Source organism: Bos mutus, chromosome 23, assembly GCF_027580195.1.
Source record: "Bos mutus isolate GX-2022 chromosome 23, NWIPB_WYAK_1.1, whole genome shotgun sequence".
Lineage (NCBI taxonomy): Eukaryota > Metazoa > Chordata > Mammalia > Artiodactyla > Bovidae > Bos > Bos mutus.
The window spans coordinates 322,550-346,084 of NC_091639.1; the positions used below are offsets into that span (position 1 = coordinate 322,550).

Sequence of the window (23,535 nt, forward strand, 5' to 3'; positions counted from 1 at the left end):
TATATAAAAATACTTAAGCTTTTTCAACTTGTGAATTATTTTTAATTAGTCACAAGGAAAGTGGAGAAAAAGGATACTCTTTTCGGCTGTTTGATCACTGTTCATATAAAGTTTCTACATTATCTGGTCTAGTGACTATACTTTAAGCAAAGATGAAGAAAATGACCTCAGTCTCGCTGGGTGGCTGGCATGCCGCTTTCTCTAGTCCACACTGTGGGTGGCCTGAGTGTGTTAAAAGTCGTCTTTGTAACATAATTGTTTTATCTAAATAATGTTTAAATTCTGTTGAAATTTTAAAGGCCTGATATAAAAACTTTGTTTTGTCAGTATAGCTATTTTCACCACATTATTTAACGTACAATACTAAATTTCTACTATGAGAAAAATATATATATTCCCTTATTGCCACCAAATCATATAATGAAGAGTAAATGAATATTGGAAATCTGATTAAAGTTAAAAGTACTTTTCTTGGAATGCTTATTATTAAGCATTTATCATTTAGAAACAGACTTCATGAATTGAGGCTTCATAAATGAACAGATTCCTGAATGAGGATTGAGTATTTTTAAAGGCTGATTACTTAGGTGTGTGCTGTGAATGTTAAATCCTCAAGCACTTTCTCTACAATGAAGGAATACAAAACATCAAAATTAGATTTTTTTCATCTTGAAGACAATAAAACAATACTAACATAATTTTAAACACTCCTAAAAAGCATGAAAACAAGTACAGGTAGAAAATCCATTTAAAATTAAATAATATAAATATTTAATACAGAAATCGCAGAGGCAGAAATTATAAGCTATCATATTATAATTATACAGAAATATACACAAAATTTTAATTTACACACAAATTTTAAGTTATGAAATTATGATTTTAATTTATAAAACACTTTGCCCATAAATTATTATTCTGTTGTGAACTTTACTGCATTCACAATATAACTTTGGGAGCTCGTAACTGATAACTGGACGATTATATACAGTAAGAAAATAATGAAGGCAGTGATGCCAAGATTGAGGCAGCAGATAAAAATCAGCAGCAGCTCACCAGCCACACTTGAGGTCTTCATTCTGTGGGGCAACTGAGAAGAAAAGGACAGGCCGGCTCCCGGAGCTGAGGCAGGACGCCCTGGAGCAGTCCCATCGCACATAGCAGCCCCAGGCCCGCCCGGACTGAAGGCCGTCCCTCCCCCTCGCAGGGACAGTGTGTCCTGCTCTCGGGGACGGACACCCCCAGCATGGACAGCAAGCACAGAGGCCTCAGCTGGGCTGGCAGGGCAGTGACATGTCCCTCGGCCTAAGACAGGGTGACAGGCACGGGCCTGGAGGGCTCCAAGTGCAGGCAGCCAGAGGCGGACACTGCATGGCTCCAGCTCCTGGAGGCAGGCGGCCTGGGGCCGGGGGGGTGGATGGGCAGCCTCAGGAACAGAGCTAACGCCACTACACGGCAGCCAGGTAGGGAAAACAACACTTCCACTGCAGAAAATCTCACGCCCTCCCACCACAGATCACATGCGGCACTGCACATGGCGGCAGTACCGGGGGGTGACACATGGCATCACACATGGTCATCCAGCCATCACGTTGTGCGCTTTGAACTTACACAATATCCGTGTCAACTGCTTCTCAACAGAGCAGGAGGAAAAGATGGGGAGACGGGTCACTGCAGCACTGCCCCCGGATCTTAGGCCCTCAATGATGGGAAAGCCTGAGCCTGCACCAGCAACTGTCACCCGCAGAAAACACCATGTGACTCTGAGGTGCCTGGCCACCTCAAGACTATCAAAGCAGACTCAAGCTCTCTGTGACCCTGCTCAGGGCACTGGCACCGGGCACAGAGCACAGCCCAGGCAATGGCGACCCACGTCTCTGCCTGGGGAGCTAGGGCTTCCCCGACCCATCACGCTATTCACCCCCGGAACAGGAAAACTAACCAAAGTTAAGGCAAACTTTTCAACACACAGTTAAACTCATGGCAAAACTCCGACACAAAGAGACTGAGCAACCTGCCATGTGTCTTGTTTCTCCTAACAAACTCCAGAAATGGACAGACAGGCAGACTTCACAGGGTGACACCAGCTGACAAGGTGGCTCTCCGAGTCACCCAGCGCTCGTCTCCAGCCCGCCTGAGGCTGAGCCCCCACCAGCCTCACGCCCCCACTCACGCATCTCCCTGGCTCCTCTTCTGTTTCTACCCAGCTTCCTTCCAGTCCATTCTCAACAAATGGCAGAATGTTTAAGTTCACCGTGTGACTGCTTTATTTAAAATCCTTCCGGGGCTCACCAGTAGCCTCAGAATAGACAAACTCCACGACATTGCATGGAAAGCTCCTCACAAGCAGACCCCTCGACCTGCAACCTTACCCCTCATTTCCTGCTTACTGAACCGCAGTGGCTCCCCTGACCGGGGACGCACGTGGGCCCACAGAGGGCAGGGCAGCGCAGGGCCGCGTGCAGGACTGCATCAGGGATCGGGCAGCTGAGCCAAGCAAACAATCCTAACAACCAAGTGGAAGATGACGCTTATTCTGTGACTTCTAAAAATTTTTGCTGAAATGTTAAAAACTTGCTGTTGGTTAGAAACGAAAAAAAAAGAAAAAACAGTAAAACTACTTTTTATTTAGTACACTATTAATATAAAATATTAGAAACACTGAAAATTCAAGTGCTTAATTTCTTTGTAAACAACATTATCAAGACAGCCTGCCTTCTCTTCTCGTCATAAAATCTGCAGCATGTATCAGGCATCCTTTCTGCGCTCCGACAATCACCCTCGTGTCCACACCTGTCCACCGTGTCCCAAGCATCCCAGGTGAGTCCTTCATCATACCCTCCTGGTTTCTGTGGGGATGCGCACCCTCACCGAGCTCCTTGGGGCTCCCACATGGTGACAGCACCCCACTGGTGCCTGTCTACACCCCAGCTGATGGGCTCTGAACCCCGCTTCCCCTGTGCTGGTTCACGGTCATCTCTGCGGACCACGTCCTCCTGCGAGTGTCTCTCTGGGAGATGCGGAGGCCACACACAGGCACACTCTGCGTCTGAGCATGACTCTACCACGAGGGCAGCTGGGCATCCGTGACTGGTGAGCGATGGGTGGGTGGACAGCCAGAAACCAAGTGAGCACTGACGCAACGCGGTGAGAATGCTGGGCGCTGACAGCCACGAGCTCCAACCCAGCAGAGCCTGTCTGCAGTTTACAGCACAGACTTGGAGCCAGATCTCCAGGCCCAAATGCCACTCACTACGCAAGTGACTCAGGGAATGCATGTCGTCTTTCTGAGCCTCAGCTTTTTCATCAATAAAATGAAGATAACAGAACAAGCTTCCCAGAGTAACCGCAGGGCTCAGCACCTGTAGGGTGCGGAAGCGCCTGGCCGGGCTGGTCACAGCAGCGCCTGCGAGGTCTGGTCACAGCTGCGACCACGACGCCTGGGCCACACCATCCCTCCCTGCAACCGGCGCTATCTAACCCGCAGCATCAGGCACATGGGGCTACTTCAGATGAAATTAAAATTAAAAACTACATTCCTCAGTGACACTAGCCATGATTTAAGTGCTCGACAGCTACACCTCCACTGCCACAGAAGCTGCTGGCTGTACACTCCTGGAACAGACAACAGACACAGAGAGGAATGCGGATTCCACAGAAATCAACAGTCATCACTGTACACAGAAGTGGTACCGGACTGTGTGGCTGTACACTCCTGCAACAGGCCACACACACAGAGGAATGTGGATCTATAGACATCAACAGTCATTACTGCATCACTGCTTTGAAATTAAGAAGGAATTATTAAATACCAAAGCAAATATGAGAAATGTATCAGTGAGAACCTGTTTTCAAGCATTTCAATGAAAGGTTTCAAAACTGGTAAATTCTGAACAAAATGGACTAAATTTCTTATGGCCAATGTCACCCTTCAGAAACTTAAAGTGAAAAGGATTTCCCAAATCTTAAGAAGTTTCATTTAAAATAACTCAGGAAAAGCACATGTAAGTTAGCATGTGATCACGCCCCAGACTGTGCCCACACTGCTGTATAATCTCTGCACAGCTCCTCAAGAGCAGTGATCAGGTCCCACTTTCTGGGCAGGGACCTGCTTGAGGGCGGCAGTCACATGCCCCCAGTCACATGACCCAGCATGACACTGGACACCATCAGCCGTACCAAAGTTGGCCAAGCTCACCTGAACTACAAACTTATCCTACAATAGCAAACATCAACATACAGCTGACAGAAAAATATTTCTAGGAAAAAGGGACTGTTACAAAGGAATATATTCTACAAAAAATGTTTATCCCAGAAAGTCCTGAATCTCAAAGGATTTCTCAAAGAAGTGACATTCATGTTAAGCCAGTTTACTCAAAAAAGAGCAAACTTTCAGCAGAAATTTAAAAGGACACATTTCTAGAAAAAGTTTGTGCTTATAAAGGAATAAAAGTAAAACAATTTCCCTTACAAATTTTACTACCACAAGTCTCAAGGGAGAATTATCTAAACTACTGAAAAGAAAAAAGTTATACACTACACTGGGCCTCACCATGAAACGGATCTTAATTTTTTCCAACATTAACAAATATCCATTTTCTTCTACTGATAAATTGAGATACTTACTAAGCCAGCTTGTTCTCACAAATCACCTTTTCAAAGTTACTATCATTTTTTTTTTTAAACAGATATCATGGTTTGATGGCAATTTCCCCAGGGAAAATAGCATCTCCAAGTAGAAAACAGCCTTCCAACCCTTTAAAATGTCTGACTTTGTTAATACAGAAACAGCTTTAGTAAATGCTTATTTGGGCTGAATTCAGACTATATTCATTTGAACAAAGCTGGTGACTGGATACTCAGACAAGAAAAAGAAATGAGGTAAAATCTCAAGGCAAAATGATAGTAATACAAAAAAACAGAGAAAAATATTTAAAGTGTTGTAAAACTCATAAATTTTGAGATGAAATCGAAGTAATCAAATTCTACTACCAAGGAAAGCCTATATCAAATTAAAACTTCTTTCTAGAAAACACTTATTATCAGAGATCCCAAAGTTTATGAACAGATTATTACAAAAAAGCCCAGAAACTTCTGCTGATGGAACTAAATTAAGATAGAAGTGCAAAACTGACTTGTTATCACAGTCCTACATTATAGAATCACTAAAGGGCCGACGCTGGGGGTCTTCAATATTTTAGTTATTCTCGACTCTACTTCCTGGTGAAGTTGTATCCTCTACATGCTTACACTCGACGACCAGGAAAGTCCCCTGGACATCACTGCTCCTTGTCAAGTGTTTCACTATATTTGTGAAGACAACAGTTTACTTTCAAGCCACTAATATTATAACAGGGACTGATTTATCTGCTGAGTTTCTTCTAAATCTATAGGGTAAGTAGCTGGAACTTCATATGTCAGCAGAAAGAAGGGGAGGTGGAAAGAGCCTTGAATTCCATGTATCAGTTTCTCTTGGCCTACAATTCTTACAAAATGTCTCAGAGTTAGAAACACTCAAGAATGCAGCTGTCTTAAATTTGTTTTGGAAAAAGGCATGGCATAAACAAATAGACAGCTCGGTATCTGACTTCCAACAGCTGATGTTATCACTGTGTTACCACTGGCAGATGCTTGAAGACGCTATTCTATGTTCTTGGTCAATGATGATCCTGGCTACAGCCACAGCAATTTTTTTCCTTTGATGATGTCATTTACGCACTGGCCTCCTTTATGGTAGCAAATTTTACTTTTTAAGAAGCATACTGGTTTGCTCTCAAATGATGATTTCTCATAAATAAAATGCAAACAGAAAGAGAACATTCATTTTCAATATTTTTACTCTCTATGCTCATTAAATCACTGCTATTTAGAAATAAATACCAAAATACCACTTAACTGCCTTGTTCTGTGAAACCAGGTCCAAGAACTCTATCAAAGCTTGTTATAAAGCCCATAAATAAGTTTGGGGAGTAGGACAAAACTCACTGTTCAGAACATTCTCCAATTTCTGCGTCATGGATCCTTCTACTTTTTCCGTTCCATCCGCTTCTAGTTTTTGATGGATAGCTAGAAAAAAAGCACCAAGTTAAAATGTAGGCTATTTTAATGGGTGGCAAAATATTACATCAAAAAAGACATTTTTAAACAGCTCTGGTTCTATTTTCACTGCTAGAAAGAAGCACAAACACACAAAAACTCTGCAAAGTAACCAGCAGACACCAGTCTAAGTCACGGTGAAAGTGAAAGTGAAGTCGCTCAGTCGTGTCCGACTCTTTGTGACCCCGTGGACTGTTGCCCACCAGGCTCCTCCATCCATGGGATTCTCTAGGCAAGAATACTGGAGTGGGTTGCCATTTCCTTCTCCAGGGATCTTCCCAACCCAGGGATCGAACCCAGGTCTCCCGCATTGCAGGCAGACGTTTTAACCTCTGAGCCACCAGGGAAGTCACGGTACTTTAATGCTATTAAAATAGTACATAATACATGTACTTAGTCATCTGATCATGAAGGCTGAGTACTAAAGATGACTGAATTAAAAAAAAGAAAAATAAGGCTTAAATTACTAATACGTTTGGTATTTGGCCACAGGAAAGTCATTCTTATCAGTTTCACCATCTACAAAATAGAAATGCGACTATTTGATATATATCAACCTCAAAATATTTAATTTCAGCCGTGGGACATAACATGGCAAAATACATATTATTCATGTTCTACTCGTCTATATTTCCCTGGAGGTTCTCAAGAAATATCTAGCAACATCTACCAACACGTCAATTTGTGGATGGGCAAATTACATTACAGTTTTTTTGCTAGTATTTATATATGTCTGAATGATTCTGATAAATTATCAGAAAATCATTAATTTATATGTAAAAACTTTTACCTACTGATGAGAGGAAGTTTTAAAAGCAAATCTGGTTTCTTCAAGTGAATCATTAAGAAAATTTTCAAAGTAAATCTCCAAAATACAATTTGAAATTCAAAACTGTGACACAGTTAAAGTAATAAAAAATAGCAAGATAAACATTACTGAGACATGACCTTAAGCAGAGCACCGTAATAAGTTTCTAACACACGATGTGCATCCAATAAGAAGCCAGTGACGAGGTTCTAACATTACTTCTATTTCACAGATGGGGAAACCATGGCTCAGTGAAATTAAATAAGTTGACCAGGTCATACAGCCAAACCCAAAATTTGAGCCAAGGCAGCGCAATCCCAGGACACAAGCTTCACTCCATCCGACCCACACCTCATGGGCAGGTGACCCAAACCCCTCAGCCTGCTTTCACGTCCATAAATTGGGAACACAGAACTATATGCATGGGAAAAGCGTTCAGTCACAAAGAGGAGATTCTCTCCACTTAACAGCTGTGCACACAGCCCCAGGACCACAGCCTGCTAGCCCTCTGCAAGCTCAGGACTGGAGTCAACAGGGAAGCCCCAGCAGACGCCCGAGGGTTACCTACCTGAGAGGGCGTCCTGTGCCTCAAAGAAAGTACTGAGCCCCCCTTTCACGTACGCCAGGCTGCCCTCACTCTTCTTGTTAGCCTGTCTCTTCAGGTGGGTGATCGCCATTTTGAGTTGTTCAAAACTGAAGTGAAACGAAGAAGCCACGAGAAGACAATGTGTTAGTTGTAAAATACTGAAGCTACACTGGAAAGACAGACTAATACAGTATGTAATCAGATGAGACCACGCTTTCAAATTCTTACCCAGGTCTAACCCTTTACACATTACAAACACCAAAGTCACAGCAGCTGTACAACAGCTTTGTACAGCCTCATGCGTCGGACCCCTGAGAAGTAACTATACACGTAGATATGCTTACACTTGACCCAAATCAACACAGCATTTGCCAGGTAAGGAGTTCTGAAGAGCATCTCCCAGATGCAGAGGCCTGGACCACACAGGGCTGGGTGGCAGGACCCCCCGGACGTCCACTCTGTGCACGTCACAGCCAGGCCCCACCATTAATGGTGATTTCACAGGAATCACGCGGGTCAGCTCAAAATTCACATTAAGTGAACAGACCATACTACTTCATCTTTATAACTCAAGCAGAGAAAAATCAGCTGGTCTCTGTATTTCACAAGTTTTATTTCCACTAAAGCTAAGAAAATCTGGCTGTAAATTGTTGACTATATTCTTGAGTGCCAAGATGGTACTACACAGAGACGAGAGATCAATCCTGACTTAGGGTAACAGAAAAGCACATCTATAATGTGAAATCAGAACCATCTTCCCCAAAGAAAGACTTCAGACATTTGCTCTAAAAATTTACCAGGCCAAATTTACTCCAAGTATATACCAACTTTTCTTGTTTTCTATGATGGTTTTGATCCCAATAGGTGAAGGAAGAATTTCTTCTAAAGTGTATTTTAACAAGTTGGGGTGTTTCAAGGATATACATTTTAAGCAATAAGCCATTTAGTCAAACATTTCTACTATAGGAGAGTGTTCTAGCTAGCCCTGCATGCGAGCCACAGGCCTGCTGTCGCCCAGAGGGCAGGCAGACTCTCAAGCAGCAGGAACAGAGGGGCACTGTACCCGGGTGCGTGGCCCGTGTGTACTTTTTGCTGATTTTAAGTCAAGTCTTTGAAAAATGTTAAACAACTCATCTTCCTTTGCTCTCTGGTCAGGAAGGAGGTGTCTTCCTTGTTTTAGACCAGTACTTGAGAACTCTGTTACCTGAGCAGGGAGGGGTCACACGCAGACACAGGACAACAGCTAAGACCCAAGTTTTACCAGGTGGCCCAAACAACGAAACATACAGAAACATCAGGGTAGAAGGAAATAGGGCTCCTGGAATCAATGATCCCGTTTTATAAATAAGGACCAGATACTCTGATGTGTTCACAAGCACCCAGGGTCAAGAGGGCTGCTAACCCCACGCCTCCATGCCTGATGCGCTGCACCCCAAGAAGCCACACGGCACTGCCCGCGCCCTCACCTCGTGTTGGAGTGGTTCTCAATTAGGTACCAGGCAGCGGAAAAGTTCTCACTTGTAAAGTCAGCACTCATTCCAGGGAACAGCATTTCTAAGTCCTTCTGGGGAAATTTACCTCTGAGGGAGGAAAAAGGCTTAAGATGTGTTTAGAGTGCTATTACTACAAAGACGTAACCAACAGCAATAGACATGGACACAAATCATTACAATGATGCATGCGACATTACGGAGTCTAAGTCTGTACACGTGAAAAATATACTTCCTACGCCATATAAACTTCAGCTGTATGTATAAACTTTGTATATATATGATAGAAAATTAGTTATAATGCAGAAATTATATCAGTAAAAGAATATAAAACTTAAAGAGGCTGAGTTGATACTTCATGAAATCTGTCCAAATATGAAATCGTTTCCTATCCAATAGACAAAATTTGGGTACACTGACATTAAAAACAGTAAAATCAACCTGTTAAAACACTGTTAAAGACCTATGTGAGAGCTAGCTTAAGACACACTGATGCTGACGACAGTTGCTGACCCAGGCAGATCTATACAGCACTCACGCTTCTATGCACACGTCTAGATCAAGTTCAAGGAAAGCTGATGCTGATGGACAGTCCCTTATCTGCAGCCCCTCTGCAGCTAGGAAGAAATATGTGCCGCCCCGGGCGGAGGATGGCAGAGCCAGGCTCCTCGCGGCTCAGTGACACTTCTGGGTCCTGACTCAACCAATCGTGGAACCCACCATCTCTGGACTTCGTATATTATGAGAAATAAATATCTTCCTTGCTTACACCACGATGAATTTTTGTTTTCTATTACTTACAGCTGAAGGCACCCTGAATCTACCCCAAAATAAGATCTGTGACACAAACACCTAGAAAGCTGACAATGAGTGACACCACTGGAAGCAGCGACGCCCTGTGGGGAGCACCCACAGACGCAGAGGCAGCTCGGGCAGCACGCACAGGTTTACAGAGTTTCTGAAGAACCTTGAGGAAATTATTTTACCTCCCTAAGTCTCCATTTTTGGAGAAGGAAATGGCAACCCACTCCAGTGTTCTTGCCTGGAGAATCCCAGGGACGAGGGAGCCTGGTGGGCTGCCGTCTATGGGGTCGCACAGAGTCGGACACGACTGAAGTGACTTAGCAGCAGTAGCAGTAGCAAGGCTCCATTTATTCATGAGGATAATAAGAGCATATCTTCCTCTTAAGAAAATGCTGAGGATTAAAGTAGATAATGCATGTGGAAGGCTTAACAGTTTTTGACACTTAATAAATGCTCAAAAACGTTACTCTGTTACCTTTATTCTTTATACTTGGTTCTCTATATTTAATAGAGTCTTTCATTAAGAACCATTTTATCTGATTCTCCTAACAACATGATGAGTTATATAATCCCATTTTACAGTCAAAGAAACAGCCCCAGTACTTGTGTTGTCAAATAAAGAACCGGAGACGCTTATGAAAAATGTCTACATACATAGCTGTAAGTCTAGAAAAACAGAAAGTGAGGGAGAGATTCAGAATGCAGAGAACTGCTAATGGTCTTAGTCACAGCATGAGGAAGAGCAGAAACACCGTGTCAAAGGAGCATGAAGTCTGGAGACTTAACCCTCTGTCCAGAGTAACTGGGTCTTAAGGTCTGACTGTCTAAGTGAAGTCATAGATTAACAGCAAGGCATATTCTAAGTGACTAAATCCACACTTCGAACTCACTAACCAGATAGTGCAAGCAACACAGAGTCTAATGTGTAACACGTGAAGTGATTTCACTAAGGAACCAACAGTTTCAGTAGCTGACAACCTTCGTGCCCCCACGGTGCACGCTCCCCATTAGATGGCAGTGTGAACTCAGATTACACCTTCCGAAGGGTTTAGCCATGAGGACCCAGGTACAGTGGGCAGGTGCAGAACTACAGGAATGTCCTCAACTCGGCAGCATTCACTTTCAAAGAGGAAACTGACCTGATGACCTCCAGTCAGCAGAAGAACAAAAGTCCTCCTGAGAAAAGTTCCCTGCCCCCGCAGAGAGCTGCACGGTTGAGCCCAGCCCGTGCGCTCCAGCTCCCGACCGCAGGCAGAAAGGCAGGAGGGAGTGGGGGAGCGCATGGTCCGCACAGCTGCTACTCCAGCGCCCGTGCTGCTCTGCGCGTTAAATGTCATCAGCCTGTTCAGGGCTGTGTGCTTTTCCCCTTTTTTGGCCTCTCAGTTTCTGGACGCAGGCACTGCACCACAGTCCACAAGTCTGTTCTTAAAGACTTCTAAAAGGTAACCGTCTCCAAGGCGCTTCCCTTCCACACTCTCACTAAGAACTACTTTGTCACCTCTCCTTGTTTTCTAACTGGAGCAGGAAAACGGGTCACCTTTTCTCGTTACTGGAAGGCAGCCTGGTGTGGAACACACCAGACTGTGCGGCTTATAAAGCCTCTGTAGACACAACCCAGAAGCCAGTGGGGCATCAACGCACTGCTCGAGACCCCTCTTCCCAGGTAGTAACTCCTAACACAACGGTGGATCATACAATAACGGGGTATGGTGTCGGGGAGAAGCCCCACTGTAACGCCCTCACTCCCATATACGGCAGTCCGCCTAGTCACTCAGTCATGTCCAACTCTTCATGACCCCATGGACTGCAGCACACCAGGCCTCCCTGTCCATACCAACTCTCGGAGTCTACCCAGACTCATGTCCATTGAGTTGGTGATGCCATCCAACCATCTCATCCTCTGTCGTCCCCTTCTCTTCCTGCCCTCAATCTTTCCCAGCATCTGGGTCTTTTCCAATGAATCAGCTCTCCACATCAGGTGGCCAAAGTATTGGAGTTTCAGCTTCAGCATCAGTCCTTCCAATGAATATTCAGGACTCATTTCCTTTAGGATGGACTGGCTGGATCTTCTTGCAGTCCAAGGGACTCTCGAGAGTCATCACAGTTCAAAAGCATCAATTCTTCAGTGCTCAGCTTTCTTCATAGTCCAATTCTCATACCATATATGACTACTGGAAAAACCATAGCTTTCACTAGACGGACCTTTGTTGGCAAAATAATGTCTCTGCTTTTAAATATGCTGTCTAGGTTGGTTATAGCTTTTCTTCCAAGGAGTAAGCATCTTTTAATTTCATGGCTACAGTCACCATCTTCAGTGATTTTGGAGCCCAGAAAAATAAAGTCAGCCACTGTTTCCATTGTTTCCCCATCTATTTGCCATGAAGTGATGGGACTGGATGCCAAGATCTTCGTTTTCTGAATGTTGAACTTTAAGCCAACTTTTTCACTCTCCTCTTTGACTTCCATCAAGAGGCTCTCTAGTTCTTCTTCGCTTTCTGCCATAAGGGTGCTGTCATCTGCATATCTGAGGTTATTGGTATTTCTCCGGCAATCTTGATTCCAGCTTGTGCTTCATCCATATATGTACCACCTCCAAAAGTTTCACTTACAAATACTCTCCTACTAGGTAGAGAGGACTTTTAAGAAATAAAACCTAGGGAAGGCTTTTACTTACTAATATGAACCTGTTTTTATCTTCTTTTTCAGTTTAAATGGTTTGTCTCCATCATAATTTAAGCAGTGTAAAAAATGCCCATTTGTGACAATCAGTATAATAAATTAGAAATACAGACTTTTTACAAGCAAATCTTAGTCTCAGTTCAAAGTGAAGTTATTTTTTTCCAAGTAATTAGTAACATTTTTATAAGTTTCAAGGCACTGCGTGTGCAAAACATCAGTTAAAAGCCTAGAACCATGAAGGCCTTTTGCAGCCGAAGGAGGCCCAAAAAAGCCAGCTGCAAGGCCTGTGGGCAGAAAGACAGCAGCACTCTGACGCGCATACAGGGAGAAGCGCCCCCTGCTGCCTCTCACTGGGGCTCACACTCAGAGGCCGGGCTCCATCCTGCGCGTGTGACTGTGGGACAAGAAACTCCATAAACATTCACACTGTCACAGACAGGAGCCGACTCTTCTCCCACAGGCGACCTCAGCACTGCAGTTTGGGAATAAATCAGGACCACAGCACTTTACAACAAGTAGTTCTAATTCTTCAAACCTTCTCAATTGATAAATTTCAACAAGTAAGTAAGTAAATCCTGTTATTCCTTCTCTGATGACATTTTTTAAAAAATTAAAAATAGGTTGTCTCCCATCTTCTAATTATAAAAGAAGCCCCAAATGGCATTAATAAACAGAAATAAAAGAGACAGTAAGAGGAAATGCTCCCAGGGCTTCTAACCTGAGTGCAACACCATTCTCTACAGGGACCAAAGCTTTTATCTAAAAAATATGAAGTGAGTCAGGGAAATAAAATCCATACCCATATTTTAACATCTGCTCTTCCTTTCCCATCCTCTTTTTCTAAAATGAGGCTTCTCTATTTGAGGTCAGACTTCAATAAAACAAATGCAGCTTTCCTGACAGTATCTTTAAAAGCTAAGAAGGAACCTGAAAAGCATTTTTCTGGCCAAAACTACTCTCTTCTCTTGGTTTCGATACATTTTCTGACTTTCACCTTCCATTTTCTTGCTTTCTGGAATCTCTATTCATTCTTCCTTTTGATGAGAACACTTGTGAGAGACTTCACACGGGCCGTCCTCCCGCCGTGTGGAGGCCTGCCAGGGCCCCCACACCATCCAGGCACGCCTGCTCTCTGTGTCACAGAAGCGGAAGTGGGGGCTGAGAGCGACCAGGGGGCTGGCACAGAGAGGCCTGTCGGGTGAGGGTGCACCTGGGAGACCGCCGGGCAGGGACGGGGCCGGCATGGCGCCGCCCGGCACTGCGCACTGCCCACTCTGCCTGTGCCCTGGAACTCCCTCTCAGCTGGCTTAACACTCCACTGGGCTCCCCACTAATTAATGAATTAAATAAAAGCTTGGACATGTCTGCATTTTGTATTTGTATGACAGTCAAGCTTCTACCTTTCTAAAACTATCCTTTAGTCATTCCATGACTGAGCAAATTATTATTGAAACTTTCAAGGAACAGCTTGAAAGAAATATTATAGTAAATTTTATCACCATTTGAGCACTTCTTGAATGTACATATTACTATTTTAAGATCTGAATACAATTTATCACCCTGAAATCCTAAGTCATGAAAAGATTCTTCTCCTGGGCAGCAGAGCACTGACTAATATGCTGTGAGCACACAGCCAGCCCCCCCCGCCCCGCCCGCTCACACGCCCGCTCACACGCCCACCACAGGCCCCTGCCTGCAGCCTCCAAGTCACCCTGCAGGCAGAGGGAGGGCCCGGAGCCAATTGAGAGAAGGGCTTGGACCCAACTAACTCCTTCAGAGGAGAAAGGAAAACCATTTCCAAAGAGTCACACTTTGAGTGCCTTCTGGCTGGCCACCATCACATAAGGGTTACCCTGAAACCTACTCAGAAAGAGGGTGCTACTGGATGAGAGGGGGTTTGGGGGAGAACAGATACATGTACATGTACGGCTGAGTCCCTTCACTGTTCACTTGAAATTACCACAACATTGTTAATTGGCTATACCTCAATACAAAATAAAGTTTAAGGTTTGAAAAATAAAGGAAGAGGGCAGTGAGAGAGAGCTCAAGCCCCCTTCATGGTTAGTGGCAGCAGCAGTGACAAGACAATCAAAAAATGAAAAGGTAAAGAGATTAAACTGTGGGTGGATTACAAGATAAACAAAAACTCAAGGAAATCATTTTATGATAGTGAAAGTCGCTCAGCCATGTCTGACTCTTCATGACCCCATGGACTATACAGTCTATGGAATTCTCCAGGCCAGAATACTGGAGTGGGTAGCCTTTCCCTTCTCCAGGGGATCTTCCCAACCCAGGGATCAAACCTATGTCTCCCATATTGCAGGTGGATTCTTAACCAGCTGAGTGAGCCACAAGGGAAGTTCATTTTATGACAGGAAATAACCAATTTAATCCTAACTTTGATAGTTCCGTCTAAGGCTCAAACAAAAGTCACAATGTATTCCTATACTCCTGTGCGAATCTTTTTCAGAAGAACCACCCAGGGGGCCCTTCTGCTCCACACTGCACGTGGTGGACCTTAGAAAGAAGCAGAATCCAGGGCGCTGAAGCAGGCACTGGAGGATTTACTCTCAACCACAAGGTCCCCTTGTGCAGGAAACCCTGTTCAAATCAAGACCCAGCAATTACCTTTCTTTCCTGGATGTTCTTAATCCTTAAACTCTTAATTTATCAGGCACTGAAACCCTTAAAACAGCTCCAGAATGACCCATGGTGGCCAAAGAGCATCACAGCTATGGCCCAGAACAGTCCACGCTCACTGAAACCTGCCTTTTAAAACCCTCAGGCCTTTTTCAAAACAGGACAACCTCCCAAGACACACATGCCCCCTCCCTCTCAGCTAGCACAGACCCTAGCAGGGGAAAAGCAGCCTGCTGGTGGCCGACTGGTGGTCTTCAAGGGGAGGCTTGAAGGCTAAATACATCGAGGTTAGTGGCAACCTTCCCCATTCCTAGAGAAACCTAGAGAAGCTACGGCTAACGGGTTAGCAGATTACTCTGTCACCTGCAGAAGTGTTTATGAAGCAACACTCAGCAGCACTATCGCCAGCAGAGTTGCTAAGGCCGAGGGACAAATCAGACAGGACTGATGTGCAGGGGAGCTCCAGCAGGAAGACGCAAGGACAAAAGCGCTGACGTGAGAGCGCTGGGAACTCTGCATCTGGTCCAAGACATTTTGAAAGATACCATTTACTTGCCGTAATTCTGGGAAAGTAAGTCTGAATTAAGTATGAATTACAGGTAGAGAACGTAAACAAAATGACAAGACTGCACTGGGTCTAATTACTATCAAATATTTCCTGAAAAATCAAGTACATGGAAAACTCTATTTTAATCTCAAATACCATCTAAATAGTTAAACTTACCAGCTCCAGACAACACACTAACTCTCGTGTCATTAGAAGTATTAGTTATTAAAAATTTCAAAATACTTTTTTCCTTCACAAAATGAAAACTCAAAAATTAAAGAGGTAGGTAGGTTTTGCCAACATTTTAATTGGAACGTTCTCTCTAGCAGCTCCAGAAATGACACTGACTCCAACGACAGAGGCATCTTCCGTTGTGCTTCCTCGCATGTTTCTGGAGCCTGAATGCATGAAACTCTTCAGCACATGGAGAGCAAGGCAGCTGACGCGAGGCAGTACTCACTTTTCAATCTCGATGCCAAGTGGGTTGGCAGGACGCAGGGACAAGGGAGGAATCCCTTTATTCCTGTCAGTGCGCATGTCATAGTAATTCATCTCATCAACCCACACAGCGGACTGATCCAAAATGCCTACCAAAACAAGGAGCACAGACTTAACAGTATACACGGTCCCCAGGTGCTGTCTAAATTTTACTTTACTGCTTTACTGTTTTAAGACCTAACACAAAATGCACACTAAAGTAATTTTTTAAAGATCTGAGGGCACAAAAGCTTTAATTTCTTAGTTAAAAGCACTAAAAATCCATAGAAAAGCAAAAATAACACCTCTTCATTGTACTGTACATTATTCAATACAGAAGATAAATTAACATCTGAGAAAAAGTTCTGTTAAAACAATTTTATTTTACAAATAATAAGCAGTACAGTTAATTTGGTATATCAACAAAGTATCCAACAATTCCTTATATAAAGAAATCAGTCAAATACCTTCCAAGGAATGCACAGCTTGGGTGATGGAAATGACTGAGACATTCAGGAAAAACAAAACGTCATCTCTGAAAGCAGCACCCTCTCTCACATGACTGAGCCCTTCTTCACGCTCCCTGGCACGATGCTTCCCAGGGTCCCCTCTCAGACCCAAGGGCTGGGCAGGGAGATGGGTGAAGCAGAGTGCAGGGCGGGGCCTGAGCCCCCAAAGGAAGGGCTCTGGGCCCAGGCAGCCTCCAGTGGCAGGACTCCTTGTGAACCCTCTGTTTCAATCAGCACCACACTTGTGCCAGGACGCAAGGAGGCTGTCAGAGGGAAGTGCAGGTCCAGACACTCCCAAGTGCAGTTCTGTAAGCCTTTCCTGAGCCTGTACGTGCTAAGTACTGGGCAAAGCGTTTTAGAATAAAGTCAATACTTGATAATAAGTTTTCTTTATCTGCTGTATAAACATGATACAAGATGGTACTAGATTCTGTCAAAATATTTTGACAAAATCAAAAAGGTTCCTCCAGAAAACTGAAGACCAGCTCCTACTTTGTAATTTCACAGTTCAGTTTTCAAAGACATTAAACAAAATTAAGCAAAAATAAGAATACTGTGCATATAAAAATGTGTACATATATTTGCATACACATTTGTATATCTATGTACAGGGCTTCCCTGGTGGCTCAGACAGTAAAGAATCCACCTGCAATGTGGCAGACCTGGGTTCAATCCCTGGGTTGGGAAGATCCCCTGGAGAAGGGCATGGCAACTCCAGTATTCCTGTCTGGAAAATTCCATGGACAGAGGACCCTGGTGGGCTACATCCATTGAGTCACAAAGACTTGGACACGACTGAGCAACTAAGCACAGTACAGCAAGTACCTATATGTAAACCACATTTTGAATTTTCCCTTAAATCCCTCAAATTTTTATTAAAAATTTTTTTAAATCATTTATGTATTAAAAATGTTAATGATATAATGGTAAAAAAAGGTTTTATGCTCTAAGACAGAAAACAATACTCACAAAATTCTTTGCTTTTCTATATGAGAGAAGTATGGCCTGGGTTTAATTATGCCTGTGATAGCTCCACATTATATAAGTATTTATCTGCTGACCATGTGCCAGATACTACAAAACCAAAAAGATAAAGCAGGGGAGATGCTGTGCACATGGAGAGCTAGAAGAAGAATTAAAATGATGGTTGATAGAGCACTTACTCCTACTTCCTGTAAGGGGTTTTGCTAAGCACGTCCCTGAATGTTCCAGCTCATCAGCTCTCTGGCGTAGGACCCTGGGACTCCACTCCCACCTACAGCTGGGGGCTATGTGTATGAGCCGTCGTGTCTGACTCTTTGCGACCGCATGGACTGTAGCCCGCCAGGCTCCTCTGTTCACTCCAGGCAAGTACACTGGAGAAGGTTGCCATTTCCTCCTCAGGGATCATCCTGGGATCAGCCTGACCGGGGATTGAACCTGCACCTCCTGCGTCTTCTACATCGGCAGGCAGGTTAGGTGCCACCGTGCCACAGCTGGGGGCTGCCCCCAGACTATCCAGAGTCCTGCCTCACACCAAGCTCTGCCCCAGACCAGGAAGTGCAGCCAAGTGCACAGAGGGAACACAGAGCTGCCTGGTGCACAAGCAGCGGGCTTTTCTAATCTGGAGACGAGAGGCACACCTCCGCCATCAGTCTTGTCCAGGCCAGGAACACAGGAAGGAAAGAAAAATGAAACATGATTCAGATGGTATCACTGGCTAATCTGTGTCACAGAAAGAAATGCCATTACTGTATTCATGATCAAGAAACTAAAACTGGCATTTTGACATGTTAAATGAGCAGACTTTATACAGAACTTAAAACAACATTTCTTCTAAGAATTATCATCCTTAGGGTTTACTGTTAGCTCAGTAAACTGCTTTTTCAAAAGTAATACAAATTTTAACCAATACCCTATTCCTAGAGAAAGAAACAAACTGAATCTGAGAGTAAGTAAATTTTATACTAATTTACCAATTGTCAATTTTAAAAGACAAAACCCAATTTCAGTTTATTCTTGAGAGAAAAGTCACAGGAGACGATACCTATTTTCTCAGGTTTGAGCAGCTTGAAAGACACTGTGGAGGTTCCTTTGCCACCCGACTTGGTCGTGACGATAATGTCTCCTTTGTCATTCTTGGCCTGTCCCACGCGACACACTATTTTACTTGCAGACATCCACTCTGCTGTCAGGAGGCAATTATGCCCACAAATTGTCAGACCTGAAAGTAACAGCACACACTGTAACGAGTCCAAAACAACGGCTATTTCCACGAGAGGACAGACCTGAGAGTAAAAGCACACACTGTAACGAAGAAAACAACGCTATTTCCACGAGAGGACAGCGCCGCTAGCGTCACTAGGCGTTTTTCACGAGCTGAAGCAAATACGAAACAACATGTCCTGGTTCACTAGTTATTCCCAGTTTTTAATATAGCCAATATTATTTGCAAATAAACTACGGTCTCTACCGAATTCTGGCTAATTTGTTTTTTCCTCTAATATTTAAGACTTCCTTTAGATTACATTTAATTTTCTTCAAACATCAACAGAATAAGGAACTAATAACCATAACAACAGCTAGGCATTCTAGATTACTTAACTATAAGAATCTTAAATTGCCTTCATAGGAATTAGAAAGGAAATTGTTGCTATTTTTAGAAGCCTAACTTATTGCTATAAAGTTTTAAAGTGTATCATTAATAAATGCGTACATCATTCTCTAAAAAAAGTTTACCGTTTTCCTAACAACAGTCTGCACATACTTTTCCTGGTGTTTGCTGCTGCTGCTGCTGCTAAGTCGCTTCAGTCGTGTCCGACTCTATGCAACCCCAGAGATGGAAGCCCACCAGGCTCCTCTGTCCATGGGATTTTCCAGGCAAGAGTGCTGGAGTGGGGTGCCACTGCCTTCTTCCTGGTGTTTAGTTACACCTAATATTATAGAATGAACTAAAGCACACTTCACGTTAAGCACAGCCTGGAGTCTGCTGAGCCAGTAAGTGCTCGCAGGCATCACGGGATCACCAGTGCATTTTTCATGCCTGCGTCACTCCTGCAACGGTGCTGGTCCTGCCGCCTCAGTGTTTTCCTAGGGTCCTTTCGCTGCACTACACTCTGCTCCAAAAGCTCAGCTGGCGCCTGGCATCTCTGCCCACCCCACGTGAACTGTGAGGCAGTGAATACACAGGGAAGACATGGTCCCAGCAGGGCACCAACACCCCCCCATGCACTTTTCTGCAGCACACACACCAAAGTGGTAAACATTCAGGGAGAAAAGAGACCAAAGTGTATGTGTGGCAAACACATGCGCTTTTGCTTCTCATCATTTAACTTCTGATGCTGCTTAGCAGTCAAGTTTGAAATGTAATATTTTTTTTAAAAATCAGATACCAGGAACACCTCAATTTATGCCAAATTCAGTTTAAAAAAATGTAGCAAGGGATTCAAGCCATCTTTTGTTACAACTTAAAGCACTATTTAGTAAGAATGCTATATTAACCATAAACGAATAAAAACAACTCCACTTTATATATTGAAATAATTACTGAAAATAATTATGTTATAATAATTTATTGAAATATATTCAACCCTGAATATTCATTCACTGGAAGTACTGATGCTGAAGCTCCAATACTTTGGCCATCTGATGTGAACAGTCGACTCATAGAAAAGACTCTGATGCTGGGAAAGATTGAGGGCAGGAGAAGAGGGTGACAGAGGATGAGACAGTTGGATGGCATCACCAACTCGATGGACAGGAACTTGAGTGAACTCTGGGAGACAGTGAAGGACAGGGGAGCCTGGTGTGCTGCAGTCCATGGGGTTGCAGAGTCAAATAAGACTAAGTGAATAATAATTGAAATAATTAATTTCAGAGATTTTCCTACAAGATCTATTATTATTTATCCATGTAAGAAATTTAGTTTTTCTATTGCTAGCACTTAAAAGGAGAAGGCAATGGCACCCCACTCCAGTACTCTTGCCTGGAAAATCCCATGGATGGAGGAGCCTGGAAGGCTGCAGTCCATGGGGTCGCTAAGAGTCAGACACGACTGAACGACTTCACTTTCACTTTTCACTTTCATGCACTGGAGAAGGAAATGGCAACCTACTCCAGTGTTCTTGCCTGGAGAATCCCAGGGACGGGGGAGCCTGGTGGGCTGCCGTCTATGGGCTCACGCAGAGCTGGACATGCTGAAGTGACTTAGCAGCAGCAGCAGCAGCACTTAAAAGTTCCTTAGAATTAAGTTTTCTATTGTTTTTAATGTGATGACATTTACATATTTTAAAATGCAATCCTAACTCAAAATTATTTTTCAAAATGGGAGTGTTTATTGGTTTTCCTGATACTTAATTTTTATTACGAAAAATGTAAGCAATGTAAGAAGCTGTAAGCACCCGTGGAACACCTTTCCATCTCCAAGATAAGCCTGAAAAACACTTCAAAACATATTTCCTCAAATACCTTTTATGCACACATTCATCAGACTATGTATTTAAATAAATGGAAATAAATGTTTTAATTTATGAACTGTTTAATTACAGATGCTGGATATTTTGATATCACTGTAGGTCAATACATAAGTTGATATTTTTAAATTTTATAATATCAAGATTTTGTGATTTAAATAACTTCAGAAAGGAAATAACCCAATGATAAATATCAGGACTCAATGCATTATAGTTCCTAATATAAGTTCACTGTTGGGGAGCTAGCTTACAATTAAAACTGAGAAATGGGAGATTTCAGATATACAGACAAAGTTGTAAAAACACACCCAGATGAGCAAACACATATAACAGCCATGATGGCCCGCGTTTGCAGGAAAGGAACCAGAGTAACAGTTTGCTCATCCCGTTGCAGCAGTTACCAAGGTTGCTCAGATTCAATAGGCCCTGTATTTGTACTAAAAAAAAAAAATGAATAATCATATTATTTAAAACAGATTTAAATAGGTCATTTTAAATGTTATGGAAATTAAATAAAACCATAAGATCTATTTCTTAAGCATGTTCTGCTAAGAAATCTGCTTCATGAAATATAACTTTTAAAATACCTTGTAGAATTCCAAATAAAGTGTTTTAAAAGTGTTTTACTTGGCTAGCATAGATGTCATCAGAGTTAAGAATGTTTAAATTGTTTAGTAGGTTAACCTGCTTTTTAAAAAGATGGTTTCTTGGCGATGCCTGGACAAGCCGAGAGCTGAACTAGCAGGTTTGTGGAAGCCCAGCAGTGACCACACGGCCTGAAGTAACGAAGTTGCCTCCACACAGGCCTGTGCAGTCCCATGTGGGGGCTCAGGGACCACCGGTTAAACTGCAGGGCAGAACTTCCAGCTAGACGGTCATTTCCAAGAATTCTAGGGATGTCCCCACTTTTTATAAAGAACAATCTGGAATGAGCTTTGTCCAGAACCAAGACATAAAATAAGACTATTTTCATAAGGTAATAAACTTAGGTTTTATTTACTTAACAATCACAAACTATAGCTAAAGAAAACAACATAAAATGAGACATATTCAGGTAACCCTAGTGAAAAGAACAAGCTGGGAAGGGTAAGACTTAATAACTAAATATGGTACCCAACTCCCGTCAACTTTCTCCTCGGCAAGGGATTTCTGGGCGGCCAAAAAACAACGTCCGCCAGCAGCGATACTGCAAGAGAAACAAGTGCAACTCATCATCTCTAGTGTTTACCCGTGCTGTTGTTGTTCGACTGCTCAGTCATGTCTGACTCTTTGCAACCCATGGACTGTAGCACGCCAGGCTCCCGTCTTTCACCGTCTCCTGGACTTTGCCCAAACTTGTGTCCATGGAGTTGGTGATGCTGTCCAACCATCCCATCCTCTGTCGTCCCCTTCTTCTCCTGCCCTCAGTCTTTCCCAGCATCAAGGTCTTTTTCCATTGAGTTGGCTCTTTGCATCAGATGATCAACATACTGGAGCTTCAGCTTCAGCATCAGTCCTTCCAATGAATATTCAGGGTTGGTTTCCTTTAAGACTGACTGGTTTGATCGCCTTGCTGTCCAATGGACTCTCAAGTCTTCTCTAGCAACACAATTTGAAAGCATCTATTCTTTGGTGCTCAGCCTTCTTTACGGTCCAACTCTCACATCCATGCAGGACTACTGGAAAAACCATAGTTCGGAGTATACAGACCTTTGTCGGCAAAGTGATGTCCCCCATTTTTCGATATGCTGTCTAGGTTTGTCATAGCTCTCCTTCCAAGGAGCAAGCGTCTTTTAATTTCATAGGTGCAGTCACTGTCTGCAGTGATTTTGGAGCCCAAGAAAATAACATCTGTCACTGCTTCCACTTTTCCCCTTCAGTTCGAGATGAAGTGATGGGACTGGATGCCATGATCTTAGTTTTTTGAATCTTGAGTTTCAAGCCAGATTTTCCACTCTCTTTCACCCTCATCAAGAGGCTCTGGTTCCTTCATAAATTAAGAAATGAGTCAACAGAATGTCTGAATCCAAATAAATTAAAGTGGGAAATCAGAATACATATTCAGAAGCACATCCTGAGATGCCTCCCTTCCTCGTCCTGAATGTATCTGCACACCCTCAGAGTTAGTTCACAACTGACCACACAATGACATCGATGGTTTGCTCTCTACCCACGGGCATAAGTTTACAGACAGCCTGTGGCTGTACATCTGGAGCCTTGGTGCTCCCCACCCTGAAGGCCATCTTCGTGCAGACAGGTGGCCCGCAGGTCCCAGGTGTGGCCAGGAAGAGAGCACAAGCTCCTCCAGGTGGAGGGAATTTAGATTTGGTTCCAAGAGCAGTAGGACCAGAAGAGGCTAAGCTGACCTGAACCTGAAGAGGAACACAGATGGCCACGCAAGGAGAGGAAAGCAGAGCTGGGCAGCTGCACTGGCAATCCCGGCAGGGAAGCCAACACTGAGCAAATAAG

The 23,535-nt window shown here is 43.5% G+C and overlaps 1 protein-coding gene across 1 annotated transcript in view; it reads right to left on the bottom strand.

Annotated features, from left to right (window-relative positions):
- EXOC2 (exocyst complex component 2) overlaps positions 1-23,535 on the bottom strand; it is a 122,152-nt gene that overhangs the window by 74,540 nt on the left and 24,077 nt on the right. Inside the window, 5 exon segments of the mRNA XM_005908027.3 lie at positions 5,986-6,066; positions 7,473-7,597; positions 8,957-9,070; positions 16,111-16,237; positions 18,663-18,839. Of these exon segments, the coding sequence (XP_005908089.2) occupies positions 5,986-6,066; positions 7,473-7,597; positions 8,957-9,070; positions 16,111-16,237; positions 18,663-18,839 (624 nt within the window).